The sequence below is a fragment of the Tamandua tetradactyla genome, chromosome 9 (genome assembly GCF_023851605.1).
Source record: "Tamandua tetradactyla isolate mTamTet1 chromosome 9, mTamTet1.pri, whole genome shotgun sequence".
NCBI classification, from domain to species: Eukaryota; Metazoa; Chordata; class Mammalia; order Pilosa; family Myrmecophagidae; genus Tamandua; species Tamandua tetradactyla.
The window spans coordinates 63,238,290-63,253,287 of NC_135335.1; the positions used below are offsets into that span (position 1 = coordinate 63,238,290).

A 14,998-nucleotide genomic window follows, 5' to 3' on the forward strand; every position below is an offset into this window, starting at 1 on the left:
GAGAGGGCCAGAGGGCCGGCCTGTTCTGTGCTATTTCTAATCCTGTCCCTTCTCCCCACCTCTGGTTATTTTTAATTCTCCTCCGAAATCTGGTAGGATGAGGCATTGAGCTCCCTCTAGAGGTTTTAGAGTGCCACAAATAGCAGGTTTTAAAAAGCAGTATCGCTTTTTAAAATTAACCAGTGTCTAAATTAATCTGCAAGATTAAAATGAAGACTTGGTAAATGAACTGATTTCATATCCAGCCCTTTTGGAGACTGAGTCTATATTGCTAGGAACAGCCAGAGCCCACTTGTTTCCTAAGCCTCAGGATCTGTGTGCAAATTATCATTGGATATTCAAGTAGAAGATAGCGCTGCAACTATGCTTTGTGGAATTCAACCGTTTTCAAGTAAAGATATTTCTAAAGTTGATTTAATGGCTGGGAGGAAAGCTTCTATGTTAGCATTGGATAGAATGGTTAAGGAATTAAATTTCATTCAAGCCACTTTTGTAATTTTATTTTCTTCTGTTTGTTTCAGGGTTTCGAAAAAACGATGAAATGAAAGCTATGGATGTTTTGCCGATTTTAAAGGAGAAAATTGCATACCTTTCAGGTAAAGTTTAACTTTCTAATCTGCTTTATTGTTTCTTCTGACTGCTTCTGAGACACATTGCTTATTGCAGTCTGTGAAATCCTGAATTGGCATGCTGGCCATGCCATATGAAAACCCTGGCCTTTCGATGGACTTGAGCTGTTTTATTCTTATAACATGGTCATGGCGTATTAGAGCCCAGAGCACTTTCTGCTAGCCAGGAGGCACATCATGAGTCAGACACTGTTGGTAATTAAAATATGCTATGCCTTTCATTCAGCAGTTAGCAGTCAACAGGGCAGTTAAGCAAAACTGAGCAGAAGTGGTAGGAATGTGACCCTGTGCAGATGTGGCCTCAGTTTCTTATATCTCTGTTTCTGTAGCTACTTGTTGCCTTGTCTTTTGGGGAGATGAGGAAGCCCACATTTCTGCAGTATCTCCTCGGTCAGGGCACTCTGGTCCTGGAATTAGTGGAACCCATGGCATGGGCCTTGACAGCCCTGGAGCTTTCTGTCAGCTGAGCCATCTGCTTCCCTGGGGAGCCTGTCAGTTGCTCCCTGGCCTGTCTGCAGCAGAGCGAAACACTCTGGACTCGACCCTAAGACTTGGGCACTGCCCACGTCTCTGCATTTAGAAGTCATGGTAGCCATAGGGCTTTTGGCTGTTTCCTAGGGCACCCCCTCCTCCATGCCAAGAACAGTGTTGGCTGTTATACCTCTTTGGCACTAGTTCATTTGCAAAACAAAGGTTTGTGAGATTTTTAAATTTGTAGGTTGTCATGTACTTTCAGGCAGTCTTCCTGGATGTGTTTCCCTTGATAAAATTTTATCTTTTTCAAACAGGAGGCATGCTACTTGATCTGACAGCTCCCCCTGAACATATTTTATTTTTAATTTACATCATTGTTTAGCTGCTTTTACATGTTTGTGTGCCTTTTACTTGTGTTACTGGTTTATACTTAGGAAGCAGCTTCCTGTGATGATGTTCCTAATCTTGCTTTGCTTCATGTCCAGTAATATTCCTTGGCTCCAGTACTGTTTGATGATTTTGCAGAAGTAAATCCAGTTCAAAATGTATTTGCAAGGTTTATAGGAAAGAGTAAGAGGCTAATGCAAAGAAGAAAGTGCTTTAAATTGTTGGGAACACATAGTAAAACAACGACAATTTTCTGGCTTTGAATGCCACTGAGTTTTAAAAACAACATTTGCTATTTTCTGATCATTTACTGACTGCATAATATGAACCATTGCCAGTATGTGAACCCCTGGCACACATATAAATTACAAATTTATAGATAGATTTTAAGGTTAATATAATGAAAAGACTAGAGATACAGTTAAAGGCAGGCATAAAGAAAGTTGGTCCTGCGTGATTATTCATTTTTCATTGATAAAATCTACATCAGTGATGAGAACATCTGTTCCTTCTGCCCCCTCTTTTGTTTCTAAACCTCTTATTATTTAAATTTCCTTTTTTCATTAAGCAACTGGAGATGGACATGTACAGGACAATGGGAAGTTACAGTTGATGATTTGTATTCAGTTTTTTATTGGACAGGTAATACAAAATATACTATCAGATTGTAGTTTTTTTAAGTTTTTATTTCATAGTCATACACTTAACTCTGCAATCCAGCTAGACTTGGAAGGGGAGGATAATGTAGAACCTAAAGAACTTCAGTAAGACGCAATGATAGGATATTGAGGCAGACCAGGGGAGGTGGGCCACTCTCCAGAGCTACAGAAGGAATGATCTGGTGGTTAAGATAAAGCACAAATTTATTAGATTTGTCCACAGTTGGCAGTCATGAGATTCTTGCTGGTCTTGCCATTCCTGAGACCACGAGCTTGCCATCTGTTCTAGTTTGCTAGCTGCTGGGATGCAATATACCAGGAATGGAATGGCTTTTTAAAAAGGGGAATTTAATAAGTTGCTAGTTTATATTTCTAAGGTTGAGATAATGTCCTAATTAAAGCAAGTCTATAGAAATGTCCCATCAAGAGCATCCAGGGAAAGAGACCTTGATTCAAGAAGGCCAGGGAAGTTCAGAGTCTCTCTCAAGTGAAAAGGCAAATGGTGAATACAGTCAGGGTTTCTGTCTCAGCTGGAAGGGTGCATGGCAAGCACGGCATCATCTACTAGCTTTCTCTCCTGGCTTCCTGTTTCATGAAGCTCCCCAGGAGGTGTTTTCCTTCTTCATCTCCAAAGTGCTAGCTAGTGGACTCCCTGCTTCGTGGTGCTGCAGCATTCTCTGCTCTCTCTGAATCTCTCTCATTCTCCAAAATGTTTCCTCTTTTATAGGACTTCAGAAACTAATCAAGACCCACCCAAATTGGTGGAGACATGCCTCTACCTAATCCAGTTTAACAGCCACTCTTGATTAAATCACACCTCCAGGGAGATGATCTAATTATAGTTACAAACATACCATGTTGAAAAGGGATTAGAAGAAATGGCTGCCTTTACAAAATGGGATTAGGATTAAAACATGGCTTTTCTAGGGTACATACATCATTTCAAACCAGCTCACCATCCAACCGCTCAGTCTTAACAGTACAGTTGAAAAACTGGGAACCAGTTTGTGTTCGGCCCGGTATTGGCCATGGACAAGATACCAGGACCCATATGCTTCAGGATGAAGCCCTCATTACCAAACTTCTCCCTCTAGATGGACTTGCCACCAGTGCCATTAAGACATGTGAAGTCATCACCCTGGCACATAAACCCAGGAATAATTCTATGAAGGCGGGAACCCTTATAACCAAGTCCTTTCACCCCAGTGCTCAGAGCATGAAAATTTTCTGTTATCTCTGGAATTTTGTCTGCAAACAGCTTGAAGGAGACATGACCCAAGGTCTTGCCATCAACAGTGATGTTGACCAGTGGAGTTGACCATGGCTGCAGGCAAGGAACTGCAGTGGCAGGTGGTGGCACTTGCCTCAGATTGTATTTTCATCTAACACAATGTCTATTAAAATATAACTCTTTAACTAATGGAAGAAATTAAATCAATCTTTCGTAGTTAATCATAAACCCTTACAAGACTGTAAATTCTGCAGGATTAATTGGTGGGGAGGGAAAGTGTTTTTTGTTAAGCTTTGTTTTTTAAATTAGAGAAATTGTGGGTTTTCAAAGTAATCATACATAAAATACAGAACTCACATATACCACCTCACCACAATGCCATGCATTGGTGTGGAACATTTGTTACATTTGATAATAGCACATTTTTACAATTGCAGTATTAAATAAAGCCCATGGTTTAACTTAGGATTCATTGTGTACTGTAGTTCTATGGATTTTTTAAAAAAAGTTTTTGCTTTGTTACCATTTATACAACCTAATATTCCCCCCCCCACACACACACCTTTTTTTCTTACATGAGCAGGCACTGGGAATCGAACATTGATCTCCAGCATGGCAGGGAAGAACTCTGCCTGCTGAGCCACAGGGCCCACCCTTCCTTCCCCTTTTAACAATGTTCAGATATATATATTTCAGTGTTACTGAGTACACAGTGTTCTACCATCACCATCATCCATTACCAAAATGTTTCCATCATTCCCAATAGCAACCCTATGTTTTTAAATTTATTAATTCATTAATTAAAAAAATTTAACAACAAACAAAAACATTAACATATGATCATTCCGTTCTACATATAAAATCAGTAATTCACAATATCATCACATCGTTGCATGTTCATCATTTCTTAGAACATTTGCATCCATTCAGAAAAAGAAATAAAAAGACAACAGAAAAAGGAATAAAATGAAAACAGGAAAAAAAAAAGATTATACATACCATACCCCTTACCCCTCGCTTTCATTGATCACTAGCATTTCAAACTAAATTTATTTTAACATTTGTTCCCCCTATTATTTATTTTTATTCCATATGTTCTACTCGTCTGTTGACAAGGTAGATAAAAGGAGCATCAGACGCAAGGTTTTCACAATCACACAGTCACATTGTGAAAACTATATCATTATTCAATCATCATCCAGAAACATGGCTACTGGAACACAGTCTACATTTTCAGGCAGTACCCTCCAGCCTCTCCATTACATCTTGAATAACAAGGTGATATCTACTTAATGCATAAAAAGTATAACCTCCAGGATAACCTCTTGACTCTGTCCGGAATCTTTCAGCTATTGACAATTTGTCTCATTTCACTCTTCCCCCTTTTGGTCAAGGAAGTTTTCTCAATCCCTTGATGACTCAGCTCATTCTAGGGTTTTTCTCAATCCCTTGATGCTGAGTCCCACCTCACTCTACGATCTCTGTCCCACATTGCCAGGAAGGTCCACACCCCCAGGAGCCATGCCCCACATAGACAGGGGGAGGATGGTGAGTTTGCTTGTTGTGTTGGCTGGAGACAGAGGCCACATTTGAGCAACAAAAGAGGCTCTCCTGGGGGTGACCCGTAGGCCTAAATTTTAAGTAGGCTTGACCTATGCTTTGTAGGGTTAAGCTTCATATGAACAAACCCCAAGACTGGGGGCTCAGCCTGTACCTTTGGTTGTCCACACTGCTTGTGAGAACATCAGAATTCAACTTGGGGAAGTTGGATTTCTCCCCGTTCTCAAGATTCCCCAACGGGAACTTTGCAAATACTTTCCCACTCACTGATCGAGTCACTCTGGGATTCAGTGGGGCAACACTCTGGACAAACCAAAAAATCTCATGTTCTACCTAAGATTCCAAGTACTTATGGTGTTCAATCAAGCTATCTACATAAGTTATATTAGGAAATGCACTGTCAAATTATAAATTTTGTACCAAATAAACATTTTTGCTTTGGTCTCACACATAAGGTGAAATTTTAAAATATTAAGTACCATCTATTTTCAGAACCCTGCGGTAATGACATTCCTTTGTTATTCTTCATGCAAAAACATCTTTAAAATTTGTACATTTGGTCACTATTATTATACACTCTAGGCATTCCTAGACTATACCATCTCAACCTTTATTGTCTATCTTTCTTTCTGATTTCATTAATGCCCTCAGCCCTCCTCCCTCTATTATTCTCACATGCAACTTCATTTAGTGTTTTAACATAATTGTATTACAGTTAGGTAGTATCGTGCTGTCCATTTCTGAGTTTTTATATTCAGTCCTGTTGCACAATCTGTATCCCTTCAGCTCCAATTACCGAATATCGTACCCTATTTCTATCTCCCGATGGTCTCTGTTACCAACGAAATATTCCAAGTATATTCACTATCGTCAATTCATATCAGTGAGACCATACAGTATTTGTCCTTTTGTTTCTGGCTAATCTCACTCAGCATAATGTCCTCAAGGTCCATCCATGTTGTTACATACTTCATAACTTTATTCTGTCTTACAGCTGCATAATATTCCATCGTATGTATATACCACAGTTTGTTTAGCCACTCGTCTGTTGATGGACATTTTGCTGTTTCCATCTCTTTGCAATTGTAAATAATGCTGCTATAAATAAACATTGGTGTGCAAATGTCTGTTTGTGTCCTTGCCCTTATGTCCTTTGAGGAGATACCTAGCAATGGTATTGTCAGGTTGTATGGCAATTATATATTCAGCTTTTTGAGGAACCGCCAAACTGCCTTCCACAGTGGTTGCACCATTTGATATTCTCACCAACAGTGGATAAGTGTGCCTCTTTCTGCACATCCTCTCCAGCACTTGTCATTTTCTGCTTTATTGATAATAGCCATTCTGGTGGGTGTGAGATGACATCTCATTGTGGTTTTGATTAGCGTTTCTCTAATAGCCAGAGAAGTTGAGCATCTCTTCATGTGCCTTTTGGCCATTTGTAGTTCCTCTTCTGAGAAGTGTCTGTTGAAGTCTTTTTCCTATTTTGTAATTGGGTTGTCTGTCTTTTTGTTATTGAGTTGAACAATCTCTTTATAAATTCTGGATACTAGACCTTTATCTGGTATGTCGTTTCCAAATATTGTCTCCCACTGTGTAGGCTGTCTTTTTACTTTCTTGATGAAGTTCTTTGATGTGCAAAAGTGTTTAATTTTGATTTCAGTGCTCTTGCTTTGGGTGTAAGGTCTATAAAACCGTTTCCAAGTATAAGATTTATAAGATATTTCCCTACATTTTCTTCTAACAGTTTTATGGTCTTAGACCTAATGTTTAGGTCTTTGATACATTTTGAGTTAACTTTTATATAGGGTGTGAGAAATGGGTCCTCTTTCATTCTTTTGCATATGGATATCCAGTTCTCTAGGCACCATTTATTGAAGAGACTGTTCTGTCCCAGGTGAGTTAGCTTATCTGCCTTATCAAAGATCAGTTGTCCATAGATGACAGGTTCTATATCTGAACACTCTATTTGATTCCATTGGTCAATATATCTATCTTTATGCCAGCAATATGCTGTTTTGACCGCTGTAGTTTCATAATATGCCTTAAAGTCAGGTAGCATGAGACCTCCAACTTCATTTTTTTGTCTCAGGATACTTTTAGCTATTTGGGGCACCCTGCCCTTCCAGATAAATTTGGTTATTGGTTTTTCTATTTCCGAAAAGTAAATTGTTGGGATTTTGATTGGTAATGCATTGAATCTGTAAATCAATTTAAGTAGAACTGACATCTTAACTATATTTAGTCTTCCAATCCATGAACACAGTATGCCCTTCCATCTATTTAGGTCTTCTGTTATTTCTTTTAACAATTTCTTGTAGTTTTCTATGTATAGGTCTTTTGTCTCTTTAGTTAAATTCATTCTAAATATTTTATTCTTTTGATTGCAATTGTAATGGAATTTGTTTGTTTCCCCTTCAGATTGTTCTTTACTATTGTATAGAAACACTACAGATTTTTGAGTGTTGATCTTGTAACCTGCCACTTTGCTGTACTCATTTATTAGCTCTAGTAGTTTGCTGTGGACTTTTCGGGGTTTTTGACATACAGTATCCTATCATCTGCAAACAGTGAGAGTTTTACTTCTTCCTTTCCAATTTTGATGCCTTATTATTTCTTTTTCTTGTCTAATTGCTCTGGCTAGAACTTCCAACACAATGTTGAATAACAGTGGTGATAGTGGACATCCTTGTCTTGTTCTTGATCTTAGGGGAAAAGTTTTCAGCCTTTCCCCATTGAGGATGGTATTAGCTGTGGGTTTTTCACATATTCCCTTTATCATTTTAAGGAAGTTCCCTTGTATTCCTATCCTCTGAAGTGTTTTCAACAGGAAAGGATGTTGAATTTTGTCAAATGCCTTTTCTGCATCAATTGAGATGATCATGTGGTTTTTCTGCTTTGATTTGTTGATATGGTATATTACATTAATTGATTTTCTATGTTGAACCATCCTTGCATACTTGGGATGAGTCCTACTTGGTCATGATATATAATTCCTTTAATGTGTTGCTGGATTCGCTTTGCTAGAATTTTGTTGAGAATTTTTGCATCTATGTTCATTAGAGAGATTGGTCTGTAGTTTTCTTTTTTTGTAATATCTTTGTCTGGTTTTGGTATGAGGGTGATGTTGGCTTCATAGAATGAGTTAGGTAGCTTTCCCTCCTCTTCAATTTTTTAGAAGAATTTGAGCAGGATTGGTATTAATTCTTTCTGAAATGTTTGGTAGAATTCACATGTGAAGGCATATGGTCCTGGACTTTTCTTTTTGGGGAGCTTCTCAATGACTGATTCAATTTCTTTTCTTGTGATTGTTTTGTTGAGGTTATCTATTTCTTCTCGAGTTAAAGTTGGTTGTTCATGCCTTTCTAGGAAGTTGTACATTTCATCTTCATTGCTGTATTTATTAGCATAAAGTTGTTCATAGTATCCTGTCATTACTTCCTTTATTACTGTGGGGTCAGTGGTTATGTCTCCTCTTCCATTTCTGATCGTATTTATTTGCATCCTCTCCTTCTTTTTGTCAATCTTGCTAAGGGCCCATCAATCTTATTGATTTTCTCATGGAACCAGCTCCTGGTTTTATTGATTTTCTTAATTGTTTTCATGTTCTCAATTTCATTTATTTCTGCAGTAATCTTTGTTATTTCTTTCCTTATACTTACTTTGGGGTTAGTTTGCTGTTCTTTTTCTAGTTCTTCCAAGTGGACAGTTAATTCCTCGATTTTTGCCCTTTCTTCTCTTTTATTGCCCCAAATGACTATATCAAATTTCCCTCTTAGCACTGCCTTTGCTGCGTCCCATAAATTTTGATATGTTGTGTTTTCATTTCCATTTGCCTCGGAATATTTACTGATTTCTCTTGTAATTTCTTCCTTGACCCCACTGGTTGTTTAAGAGTGTGTTGTGGAGTTTGTACATATTTGTGGATTTTCTATCATCCTGCCTATTATTGATTTTCAACTTCATTCCCTTATGATCTGAGAAAGTGTTTTGTATGATTTCAGTGTTTTTAAATTTATTGAGACGTGCTTTGTGATCCAGCATATGGTCTGTCTTTGAGAATGATCCATGAGGACTTTAGAAAAACGTGTATCCTGCTGTTGTGGGGTGTAATGTTCTATAGATGTCTGTTAAGTCTAGCTCGTTTATTGTATTATTCAAATTCTCTGTTTCTTTATTGATCCTCTGTCTAGATGTTCTATCCATTGATGGGAGTGGTGAGTTGAAGTCTACAACTATTATGGTTGATGTGTCTATTTCTCTTTTCACTGTTTTCAGTTTTTGCCACATGTATTTTGGAGCAGTCTGCTTCGGTGCATAAATATTTATGATTGTGATAAATTGTTCCTTTTACTCATACATAGTATCCTTCTTTGTCTCTTTTAACTGTTTTAATTTGAAGTCTAATTTGTTGGATATTAATATAGCTACTCTTTGTCTTTCCTGATTGTTATTTGCATGAAATATCTTTTCCCAACATTTCACTTTCAACCTGTGTTTATCTTTGGGTCTAAGATGTGTTTCCTGTAGACAGCATATAGATGGGTCCTGTTTTTAAATCCATTCTGCTAGTCTATGTCTTTTGATTGAGGAGTTTAATCCATTAACATTTAGTGTTATTACTGTACTGGTAGTACTTTCTTCTACCATTTTGCCCTTTGGATTTTATATGTCATATCTAATTTTCCTTCTTTTTACCTTTACTCATAGTCTTCTTTTCAACTGTTTTCTCCACACCTCTCTCTTCATTCTTTTCGTATCTGCCTCTAGTGCTCCCTTTAGTATTTCTTGCAGTGCTGGTCTCTTGGTCACAAATTCTCTCAGTGATCTTTTGTCTGAAAATGTTTTCATTTCTCCCTCTTTTTGAAGGCCAGTTTTGCTGGATATAGAATTCTTGGTTGGCAGTTTTTCTCCATTAGTAATTCAAATACATCATCCCACTGTCTTCTTGCCTCCCCGGTTTCTGCTGAGAAATCTACGCATAGTCTGATTGGGCTTCCCTTGTGGGTGATGGATTGCTTTTCTTTTGCTGCTTTCAAGATTCTCTCTTTCTCTTTGACCTCTGACATTCGGATTAGTAAGTGTCTTGGAGTACGTCTATTTGGATCTATTCTCTTTGGGGTACACTGCACCTCTGAGTTCTGTAATTTTAAGTCTTTCGTAAGAGTTGGGAAATTTTCAGTGATAATGTCCTCCATTAGTTTTTCTCATCCTTTTCCCTTCTTTTCTCCTTCTGGGACACCCACAACACGTATATTCGTGTGCTTCATATTGTCATTCAGTTCCCTGAGTCCCTACTCATATTTTCCCATCTTTTTCCCTCTATTTTCTTTTAACAGATTTCAGATGTTCCATCCTCCAGTTCACTATCCTATCTTCCAACTCTTTAAATCTACCATTGTTAGGTTTCTACTGTTTTTTTCATCTCTTCTACTGTGCCTTTCATTCCCATAAGTTCTGCGATTTGTTTTTTCAGACTTTTGATTTCTTCTTTTTGTTCATTCCTTGCCTTCTATATATCCTCCCTCAATTCATTGATTTGGTTTTTGATGCAGTTTTCCATGTCTGTTTGTAGATTCTGAATTAATTGTTTCAGCTCCTGTATCTCATTCGAATTGTTAGTTTGTTCCTTTGGGCCATATCTTCAATTTTTCTAGTGTGATTTGTTCTTTATTGCTGGTGTCTAGGCATTTAATTACCTTAAGTTGTTTATTCTGGAGATTGCTTTCACTTCTTTTATTTAGTGTTTTCTTGCTGTATGAATTTGTTGTCTGTCTGTTCTTTGACATTCAGTTCAGCTGTTTCTGAACCTTTAGCTTAGGTTTTGTTTAACAGAGGAGAATTTTTCAGTTCTTGTTTTCTTGTTTTGTGCCGTGCTTGTATGGTGCCTCCCCACTCCCCTTCCCCCTTAGGAGGGTCTACGTAGGTATTACAGACCCCAGCCTGATTTTCCCAGTCCAAGCTGGCCTCCTATCAGGAGGAATGAGTCACCTGCATCAGTTTTCCCTGAGGGTGATACCCAGCAGGTTGAAAGACTTTCCTGTGAAGTCTCTGGACTGTGTTTTTCTTATCCTGCCCAGTATGTGGTGCTTGTCTGCCTGCAGGTCCCACCAGCATAAGGTGATTCAGTACCTTTAACTTTGGCAGACCCTCCCTGCTGGGGGCTTGGTGGAGACAGAGGAGAGGTTGTAGGCTGGTTTTAATGGCTTTAAATTACCAAACCCTGGTGTCTGAGTTCCTTAAGGGAGGGATTCCACCTGAGTTGGGCTTCACCTCTCCCCGGGGGGAGGCAGAGCTCCAGACAAGCCCCCAAATGAGTTTGTTTCTGCCTGTGCCTGGGGCAGTTGTAGCCTGAGAAGTCCTGCCACTGTATCCAAAGGCAGTCAAGCCTTTGTAGAAACACAGCCTGAAAAACCTCTGTTTCTTTTTTTTTTTTATTATTTTTCTGTCAGCCCTGCCCCCTTGGCGCCAGGGCAAAAATGAGCAACCTCCACTTTGACCAGGTTCACCTGAGCTGGAGGCCTATTTTTAGTAGTCAGAATTTGTTAATGAATTCCACAATTGGCATTTGGTTGGGCTCAGTCCCTGCTGCTGGTAAAGTCTCTTTCCTTTCCCCTCTGGGAAACAGCCTGTGGGGGAGGGGCTGCAGCCACCATGGCTTGGAAAACTCACGGTTCTGGGGGGTCTCACAGCCGGTCCAGGTGGTCCAGACTGGGATACGCTGTGTGTCCAGTCACTGACGTGGCCCCAGGAGGTGTTCTTTACTGTCTCTGGTTATTTAGTTGTTGTTCTGGAGGACAAACTAAAACGTGCACGTTGCTAAGCCACCATCTTGGCCCCACCAGCATTGCCTTTTACAACCCAGTTCCCTATATGTTTTAAACCTTAACTTCCCTATCCCCACCCCATCCCCTAGTAAACTATATTCTAGATTCTGACTCTATCAATTTGCTCATTGCACTTGTTTCAAATCAGTTAGGTCATGTAGTATTTTCCTTTTGTATCTGTCTTATTTAATTCAACATGATGTCCTCAAGGTTTATCCATATAATACATACATCAGGACTTCATTCCTTTTTACAGCTGAATAACATTCCGTTGTGTGTCTATGCCACATTTTGTTTATCCATTCATTGGTTATGGACACTTTGGCTGCTTCTGTCTTTTGGCATATGTGAATAATGGTGCTTTGAACATTGGTGTGCAAATGTCTGAGTCTTTGCTTTTAGTTCTTTGGGGTGTATACCTAGTAGTAGATTACCGGGTCATATGGAAATTCTGTACTTAGCTTTCTCAGGAGCTGCCAGACTGTCCTCCACAGTGGTATATCATTTTACATTCCCATCAGCAGTGAATGAATGTTCCTGTTTCTCTACATTCTCTATAAAGCTCATAATTTTCTTTATTTCTTTTTTATTTTTTTAAGAGCAGCCACTCTAATGGGTATAAAATGATATCTCATTGTCATTTTGATTTGCATTTCCCTGATGGGTAATGATGTTGAGCATATTTTCATGTGCTTTCTGGCCATTTGTAAATTTCCTTTGGAGTGATGTCTGTTAAAAGTCTTTTGAACATTAAATTTTTTAAAATTCTTTTGTTGCTAAGTTGAAGGATTTCATTATATATTCTGGATATTAAGTTTTATTGGATGCGTGGTTTCCAGATGTTTTCTCCCATTCTGTAGGTTGTCATTTTATTTTTATGATAAAGTCCTTTGAGCCACAAAAGTTTTCATTTTGGCGAAGTCCTGTTTATCTATTTTTGTATTTCATTGCTTCTGTCTTGGGTGTAAGAACTAAGAAACTATTGCTAAACACAAGGTCCTGAAGATGCTTCCCTATGTTTTCTTCTAGGAATTTGATAGGTCTAGCTATAATATTAGGTTATTATATCCATGATATGTTGATTTTTGCATATGGTATGGGGTAGGGATCCTTTTTTTTTTTTTAACTTTTTAAATTGTATAGTATAAGATATATACAAAGCAAAGAAATAAAAAAACAGTAGTTTTCAAAGTACTCTTCAAGAAGTGATTACGGAACAGATCTCAGACTTTGTCATGGGCTACCATACTTTCCTCTCTTATTTTTCTTCTAACTGCTCCAGAATCTAGAAGGCTAGAGGGCTGAAACACTTTTTTATCATGACAACCGACTTTTTTTTCCCTTCTTTTTTTTTTGTGAAAAATAACATATATACAAAAAAAACATAAATTTCAAAACATAGCACTACAATTAGTTGTAGAACATATTTCAGAGTTTGACATGGGTTACAGTTTCACAATTTTAGGTTTTTGCTTCTTGCTGCTCTGAACTATTGGAGAATAAAAGAGATATCAATTTAATCATTCAACATTGATATTCATTTGTTAAGTTCTATCTTCTATGTATAATCCCACCATCACCTTTGATCTTTCCATACCTCTCTTTGGGGTTGTTAGGGCTATGGCATTTCTAAATTTTTGACATTGGAAGGGTCTGTCACTAACATGGGCTAGGGAAATGGAAATATATGATGTTCTGGAGAGGCTGGGCTAGATTTCAAGGATCCGTCTGGAGGTTGTTACCCTAGTACCTGGAACCCTTGTGGAATCATATTTTGCCCTACATGTTCTTAAGGATTGGCTGGAATGGTCCTGGTTTCGGATTGGCAGGTTATGATAGGTAGCAAGGTCTACCTGAAGCTTGTTTAAGAGCAACCTCCAGAGTAGCCTCTTGAGTCTATTTGAACTCTCTCTGCCACTGATACTTTATTAGTAACACTTCTTTCCCCCCGTTTGGTCAGAATGGAATTGTTGATCCCACGGTGCCAGGTCTGGATTCATCACTGGGAGTCATCTTCCACATCTCCAGGGAGACTTTCACCGCTGGATATCATGTCCCATGCAGGGGGGAGAGGAATGATTTCACTACATTGTTGGGCTTAGAGAGAGTGAGGTCACATCGAGAAACAAAAGAGATCCTCCAGAAGTAACTTTTAGGCATGCCTATAGGTAGTCTAAGTGTCTATGCTACCTACATAAGCTTCACAGGAGTAAGCCTCCTGATTGAGGGCATGGCCTGTTGATTTGAGTATCCCTAAGTTTTGACACAGTATCAGGGGATTCCTTGATGGTAAGATTTAATAGTTCCATAGTCTTTCTCCCCTCCCTCAGGGGACTTTGCCAATACTTTTTGATTATCTGCGTAATGTACTCTATGCTGTTTCCAGGAGTTACAATAATTGTTATAGGGATTAAAGGGCCTCTTTCTTATTCTGTGCTTCCTGGTTTTAGTTGTTCAAATGAGCTATATGGATAGGTTGAATTAGATTATGTACTACAAAAAATTTTAGTTCCAGATCAAATAAACCTTTCTTCCATTGATCTAAAAGAGTATGTGTGGTTCTACAATATAGACACTGTCTTCCTTACCCCTATGCTCTGAATTACTTTAACCCCAACTTGTTTGGCTTCATTCTTATCTCTAAATATCGGATTATATGTATGAAACAGCCTCTCAAAATCCATAAATACTCATCACTCCAGACTTAATGTGTCAGCTCTAAAAGCTTACAGTCTATGCCCTTGTTTTTTTCTAAGCCTTTTCTAAAGGTGACCATAACATTATTCTTTTTTTGTTTCTGGCTTATTTTGTCTCAGCAAATGTCCACATGTTCATTCACATTGTTGCATGCCTCATGACACTCTTCCCTTTTGTAGCAGCACAACCTCCATTCAGAAGTATACACCATCATTTGTCAATCTACTTCTCCGTCAGTGCATCCTTCAGCCACCTGCATTCATCGGGCATCATGTAGAGGGCCCATCAACATTCTCAATGTTAGATAATTTCATTGTTCACAAGAGACAGAAAACCAATAAACACACCCTCACCAAATAGGAAATCTAAACCTCCTCTTAACTGTTGTCCCTCCACCCATTATTTACCTCTGCTGTTGCTGTGGTAGTGCTAATGGTTTCCTTTTGAGCATAGCTCCTAGCATGCAATGGCCATTTTCCTCCTGTACCCTGAACTTAAACACTCTTTATTCAAGAATCATATATTTGAAATAAT

General features: G+C 38.5%; 1 protein-coding gene across 3 annotated transcripts in view; it reads left to right on the forward strand.

Moving 5' to 3' along the window:
- TRIO (trio Rho guanine nucleotide exchange factor) overlaps positions 1-14,998 on the forward strand; it is a 466,986-nt gene that overhangs the window by 161,037 nt on the left and 290,951 nt on the right. For all 3 annotated transcript variants that reach the window (XM_077116861.1, XM_077116863.1, XM_077116862.1), the window contains exon 2: positions 522-596. In XM_077116861.1, coding sequence (XP_076972976.1) covers positions 522-596 — 75 coding nt within the window. The remainder of the gene's footprint in view (positions 1-521; positions 597-14,998) is intronic.